Raw genomic sequence first — 6,367 nt, 5'->3', positions numbered from 1 at the left:
ATTAAATAATAAGTAAAATATTTTTAAAAGTTTAAAGTTATTATAGTAATATATTTAATATGAATTTAATATTTTATTTATGAAAATTAATTGAAATAAAAAATAATAATTATTTTAAATAAATTTAATTAATATTTAACTAAGAAAATTATATATTAATTAATTAGTTTTAAATATTATTTATGTAAAAAATTTTAAATTTCAATAAAATTTGGGATTTTGAGTTTTTATCAAGTCCAAGCTATAAAAATCCTCTCGACTGGTTAAAGAGACCGAGAACTTGCCAGAAATGGGGGACCGAGGAGGGTAGTGTTCTAGAAGGCCACATGAATATGTGAGAATAAAGGGCAGGGTAGGGTTTCTAGATGCGTGGCCTGCACCTAAAACAAACCATAACCTCTACTGCATTTGGTGGTCCTTCCTTACCCAGAAATCCGTGGATGCCAATGTCATTCCCTCATCGTTATTATTCCATGTGGTACTTAATCTTAAACTAAACTGTCAATTCATACGCGCAAAATTGTGACCGGCCAAACTTTCAGTTCACAGTGCAGAATTGTCACACACCATAACGGAAACAGCCAAGACGACGTGGCAAAAAGGTTTTGCTGATCACCTCATCGATGACGTTCGCACACACGGATATTTGTTGCTATAAATTCAACCCAAGGACAACCCATGTCACAGTGCAAGTCATTGAACACGATAAACAACGCTGTTGGCGGGGAGTGAAGAGGAGTTTAGGATTTTCAGAAGCGCATAATTCTTCAATTCCTTCACCAAGATAAATGGGAATGACAAAGGGGGAGGTGGAATTGGAGAGGATGAGGGTATCCACCTGCATAGTGGGGAGCGGACCAGCGGCGCACACGGCGGCCATATACACAGCACGGGCGGAGCTGAAGCCCATTCTCTTCGAAGGATGGATGGCCAACGGAATCGCCCCCGGCGGCCAACTCACGACCACAACTGACGTGGAAAATTTCCCAGGCTTCCCGCAGGGGATTATGGGAATTGAATTGACAGAGAAGCTCAAGGAGCAGAGTCTCCGATTCGGGACGCGGATATTCACGGAGACAGTTGTGCGCCTCGATTTGTCAGTGAAGCCATTCAGGCTTTACACCGAAACCAAACAGGTGGACGCTGATACCGTCATCATCGCCACAGGGGCAGTGGCCAAACGCCTCGATTTTCCTGGGGCCGGCGATGGAGAAGACGGATTCTGGAACAAGGGCATTTCTGCCTGCGCTGTCTGCGACGGTGCCGCCCCCATCTTCCGCAACCGGCCGCTGGCGGTCATCGGCGGGGGAGACTCGGCCATGGAGGAGGCGAATTTCTTGAGCAAGTACGGTAGCAAAGTTTATATCATTCACAGGCGGGATGCGTTCAGGGCGAGCAAGATCATGCAGAAGAGGGCGCTGGATAACCCAAAGATCGAGGTCATATGGAATACGGAGGTCCTCAAAGCTTTTGGGAACGAGAGAGGATTGCTCAGTGGGCTCAATTTGCGGAACACGGTGACCGGTGAGGAGTCGGTGTTGGAAGTGTCGGGGTTATTCTTTGCAATCGGGCATGAACCAGCCACCAAGTTTCTGGAGGGGCAACTGGAGTTGGACTCGGACGGTTACATTGTGACAAAGCCTGGAACCACCCAGACGAGTCTTACGGGGGTTTTCGCCGCCGGAGATGTTCAGGACAAGAAATGGCGCCAAGCCATCACTGCCGCCGGTACAGGTATGTACTATGTATATGTCTGCAGTGCGATCTGGTGTTTTCTATGTGTTGTATTAATTTTAGGGAAATTTTTATTTCAAGTTTGCGGCAGGGCTGCTGTTTGGTGGAGACAATTGTGTTTCTAAATATGTTTTTTATTTTTCGCATCCTGGATTGATTTGAGAGAATGGCCCATTTATGAAAGATGTAATTTTCTAACGTATTTTGAATTTCGATTTACTGTGCAGGGTGTATGGCAGCGCTGGAAGCTGAGCATTTTTTACAAGAGATAGCGGTAGAGGAGGAGGATACTGAGAGAGATAGCGGCACGGGAGGACACTGAGAGTTCCCGGCCTGCTGTTTGAGGATGTGAGAGCAGCGTTTTAAATAAAAGTTAATTATTAATTTAGATATTCAAAGCATCTGCAAAATGACAACAAATGCCCATTTTTTCCCAAACTTTGACTTTGACTTTGACTTGAGAATAGGCGATGGGTCCACTTGTTGTATTATGTTATTTCATTAATTCAAAAAATGATTGGAATCATTGGATCATTGTTGAGAGTTCGATATTAGAAGAAGTACAGGCATTCTTTAAAGATGTAAACCGAATTGAACGATTTAATTCGTTCGTAATTATTTAATGTTTAAAAAATTAAATTATATTAAAATTTTGATAGAGTTGTTAGTAGCTTATGCTTTTTTAAAGATGTAAAAAATGATTTAACATTCCGATCATTATTTGACGTCTTAAAAAATAAATTATATTAAAATTTTGAAGGAATTATTATTAAAATTGTAAATTAAAATAAATATGTTTGAAAATAAGCACATTATTAAAATTTGATAACATTTAAAATCAATTAATGTGATTCATCTTTAAAACAAAGATAAACCATATTAACTATATATAATTGATTCCATTTGCGTAACATTTTTGACAATTATCATTAATGGAAACCTTTATTTTGAAGGGAAGTTGCACCTTTTACATGGATGGAATAAAGGGCTTTGAGATTATGAGGGAGTTTCGACGCTCCAATTTGTGACAATTTTGGTGGGTCCGAAAGTATACACGTAAATGGATGGTGATTTTAAAAACTTATACTCAGTCCTAAAGATGAAAAAAAAAACACTTATGCTAAGCGCATACCTAAGGGAGAGAGGGGGAGCTTCTATACATTTAAATTTTAAAATAAAATAATTATTGTTTTATATATATATATATATATATATATATAATAATTTTTTTATGTTATTATAAATAATTATGGTTGAAATTTATACAGCATAGGCGTATGTATTTGCACCCTCTAATGTTGAATCAATGTTGACATTTATTTTCCATGAATTTGGAGGGCCTCGATTGAGGCTGCAGCATCGGGACCATGAAGCGATGGAATGAAAAAAAAAAAAATGAAATTAACCCGTGCGCGAATGTCGAGCGAACACCGTCGCCACGAACACATGGAAGTGGCACGATTAATTTAACATGGGAGCGAGCCGATTAATTTAATGTTAACCTTTAATATATAGTTTAATTTAATTCAGCGTAGTTAATTTAATTTAGTTTAGCACAGTTAATTAACATAATTTATTAAATTACTGTTTACTATTATATATAAATATTAAACAGCCCCGTTATGGGTAACCAGTGGCAAGCACGATTGGTAAACAAATGCCTTCCACGGGCACAGAAAAAGCCCAGGTATGTCATTCCGAGTAACAAGCTGGAAAATTATCGGTGTTATATGAGAGATCACGCGTTAATTTGTAAATTTATCGGGTATTGGCCTTCTGAAAGGGATCTCATGAGATGGATCCAACAGAAATGGAAACCAAGAGGCCATATTGATCTCAAATTGGGTGCTAAGGGGTTTTTTACAGTCATTTTTGCAAATTTACAGGACAAGGAAAAGGTTTTTGAAGAGGGACCACACTTCATGAATAATGCGGGATTGTTTACACGGTATTGGGAAGATCGATACAACCCTGATGCAGAGAAAATCAAGGCAGCACCGATATGGGTTCGCTTATTTGGGTTACCTGATGAATTTTGGGATCGTGAAATACTGGAGGGAATTGGTAATTCAATTGGCACTTTTGTGAAGGTGGCTGAAACCACGAAAAGGGGTAGATATACGTCGTATGCAAGGATTTGTGTATATATGGATATCTCAGCCCCTTTACCAGAATCTATTGAGCTCGAGTATCAGGATGAAATTTGGCAACAACCTATTGATTACGAACATATACCGTTTCGATGTAGACGCTGTCATGTTTATGGTCACCTCGTAAGGGATTGCCCACAAGGTAAAGAAGAGGCAGTGGCAAAGGACACGACGGATGGCATTCGATCACGCGATGGGAAGATAGGAGAAGAACATGAGTTCCAAGAGGTACAGAGGAGAAGGAGACCCAATTTTGCGATTCCTAAAATGCAATCCCAAGAAAGGAACTCAATACCTGAGGGTCATAATCAGTACAATATTCTTCAAATGCAGGAAGAAGACGGAAAATAGGTTAAGGAGAATGATGAAACAAACCCAATTGCACAGGCCCAGGAGATTAACGTGGTAGCGCCAATGGAAATTATTAAGGATGGAAAGAGGAAAAGTAGAAGCCCAAGCAGAGAGCCGGAAGGAGCGGAGGGAGTACGAGATGATTTGCATATAGATCAATCTAAGAAGGGGAAGGAAATTGTAAAAGAAGTGGGTACAGAGGAGGAAAAAATCATGAAGAAGTTACTTACTGATTGGAAACAATTGGACGAACGGTTTATCCCAGAGAAAGAGAAACAATTATATAAGGAAACCTTTCAACGATATAAGGAGAAGAAGGCTTGTTGTTTAGAACATAGGTCGGATCATGACAATCAGGACACTCAAATCCTCGAAGGAGATAGTCACGGTAAGACCGGAAGGAAAAAAGGCAGACGAACGTTGAATGAATCAATCCAAGCAGTGGGAGAGACTCTTGTAAACTCAGGAAGGGTGATACCCTTGTCAGAGGTATTTCTACAAACTCCTAGAAAGTTTTAAATGATTGTTCTAAGTTGGAATATACGGGGACTTAATAGCCAGGGGAAACAGAGATATTTGAATGAAAGAGTGAAGAAAGACAAGCCGAGTATTATGGTAATTCATGAAACGAAAATGGAAAGTCAACAGATGGTAGAACTTGTAAAGAAACTGAAAATAGGATATGAGGTTATGGCTTTAGATGCAATAGCGACAACAGGGGGATTGGCCATTTTGTGGAATCCAGAGGAGGTCATTTTTGAGCACTGGTTTACTTTACCTAGAATACTTTCAGGTCTGTTTAGATTAGTAGGGATGGGGGAAAGAATTTTATTCACTGGGGTATATGGGCCTCATAACCATAGCAACAGGAAGGATTTCTTGAAGAACCTCTATACTATGAGACATCTTATTCCGACCATCCCGTGGATGATCGGGGGGGATTTTAATCTGATCAGGCATCTAGGTGAGAAGAGAGGGGGGGTAAGGAGAGAAGATGTGAATATGGAGGAGTTCAATGATATGATCAGGGATCTGAGATTAGTAGATATACATACAATAAATGGTGTACATACTTGGAACAACCGTCGAGGAGGACATAGTCAAATTGCCTCTCGACTGGATCGATTTTTATTATCGGAGCAAATTTTGAACAGGGATGTGTTCATTGAAGCTAAAATTCTCCCTAGCATTGGATCCGATCATTGGCCCATTCGGTTGGAGGTTGATATCAAGCCGACCAAAGGGAAGAAACCTTTTCGCTTTGAATCCTTTTGGCTTAGGGATCCACAATTTATAACGAAGCTGGAAGCATGGTGGAATCAATGCACTAGTCGGGGCAAAGGGAGAATGCATACTCTTCAATTGAAGCTTAAGGAACTAAAATGAAGAATCAAAGAATGGAACCGGAAAGAATTTGGGAATATTCTGGAGGCCAAGCAGCGGTTGGAGGGAGAAATGGAGGACATCCAGCAACGAATTATATTGGAAGGCAGAGATGAAGCCAAAAGTAGGGAGGAAGGACGTATTATAAGCCAATTAGAGGAACGACGAAAACAAGAGGAGATTTTATGGCGACAAAAATCAAGGGTACGATGGTTAAGGGAAGGCGAAAGAAATACAAATTTTTTTCATCAAGCTATGATTCAACATAGGGAGAGGAATAAAATTTTTTCAATTAAGAATGCAGAGGGAGAAAGAGTGGTAGAACAGAAAGATATTGAAAAGACTCTAGTGGATTACTTTAAGGGGGTGCTCACGGAAAGTCAGAGGGATAGAAGGGAGGCAATTCTTAATATCTGCGGGGAGATACCAAGACTCGTTACAGAGGACCAATATAAGGCATTAATGCGGGCAGTTACCATGGAAGAGGTAGAAGAAGTTGTGATGAACATGGCTAAAAATAAGGCTCCAGGGCCGGATGGGTACACAATTGAATTCTTCCAGGCAAGCTGGCACTTTCTAGGCAAAGAAATACTGGAGGAAGTGGAGGAATCAAGAATCAGGCAGCGAATATGGCCAGGTATTAACTCAATTTTTTTCACATTGATCCCTACGAGTAAAACATCAGAAGAACCACAGGGTTTCAGACCCATAGCCTTGTGTAATGTAATTTATAAGATTATTTCTACATT

At 40.0% G+C, this 6,367-nt stretch overlaps 3 protein-coding genes across 3 annotated transcripts; all 3 read left to right on the top strand.

The window, feature by feature from the left end:
• The first annotated feature begins 697 nt into the window (after positions 1 to 697).
• LOC149154858 (thioredoxin reductase 2-like) lies at positions 698 to 2,260 on the top strand. Its single transcript, XM_089438565.1, has 2 exons — positions 698 to 1,734; positions 1,962 to 2,260. Exons 1-2 carry the CDS (start codon positions 789 to 791, stop codon positions 2,054 to 2,056), a joined length of 1,041 nt encoding a protein of 346 aa, XP_089294691.1. The 5' UTR covers positions 698 to 788; the 3' UTR covers positions 2,057 to 2,260.
• Positions 2,261 to 3,356: 1,096 nt separating this feature from the next.
• LOC149154857 (uncharacterized) lies at positions 3,357 to 4,235 on the top strand. Its single transcript, XM_089444240.1, has one exon. The coding sequence runs from the start codon at positions 3,357 to 3,359 to the stop codon at positions 4,233 to 4,235; it is 879 nt and encodes a 292-aa protein (XP_089300366.1).
• Positions 4,236 to 4,868: 633 nt separating this feature from the next.
• Positions 4,869 to 5,621, top strand: LOC149154856 (uncharacterized). Its single transcript, XM_089444239.1, has one exon. It carries the CDS (start codon positions 4,869 to 4,871, stop codon positions 5,619 to 5,621), a length of 753 nt encoding a protein of 250 aa, XP_089300365.1.
• The last annotated feature ends 746 nt before the right edge of the window (positions 5,622 to 6,367 follow it).

The sequence above is a fragment of the Pinus tabuliformis genome, chromosome 9 (genome assembly GCF_031772625.1).
Source record: "Pinus tabuliformis cultivar Carrire ecotype Pingquan chromosome 9, CPIR1, whole genome shotgun sequence".
NCBI classification, from domain to species: domain Eukaryota; kingdom Viridiplantae; phylum Streptophyta; class Pinopsida; order Pinales; family Pinaceae; genus Pinus; species Pinus tabuliformis.
The sequence above is the reverse complement of the archived record's forward strand: the minus strand, read 5'-3'. Positions and strand labels throughout refer to the sequence as shown.

Bases quoted from the DNA above. Each gene is read 5' to 3' on its own strand.
- LOC149154858 (XM_089438565.1), top strand. From the start codon at position 789: ATGGGAATGACAAAGGGGGAGGTGGAATTGGAGAGGATGAGGGTATCC. The intron at 1,735-1,961 runs GTATGTACTATG...TTTACTGTGCAG, and splicing joins CATCACTGCCGCCGGTACAG to GGTGTATGGCAGCGCTGGAA.
- LOC149154857 (XM_089444240.1), top strand. From the start codon at position 3,357: ATGGGTAACCAGTGGCAAGCACGATTGGTAAACAAATGCCTTCCACGG.
- LOC149154856 (XM_089444239.1), top strand. From the start codon at position 4,869: ATGGAAAGTCAACAGATGGTAGAACTTGTAAAGAAACTGAAAATAGGA.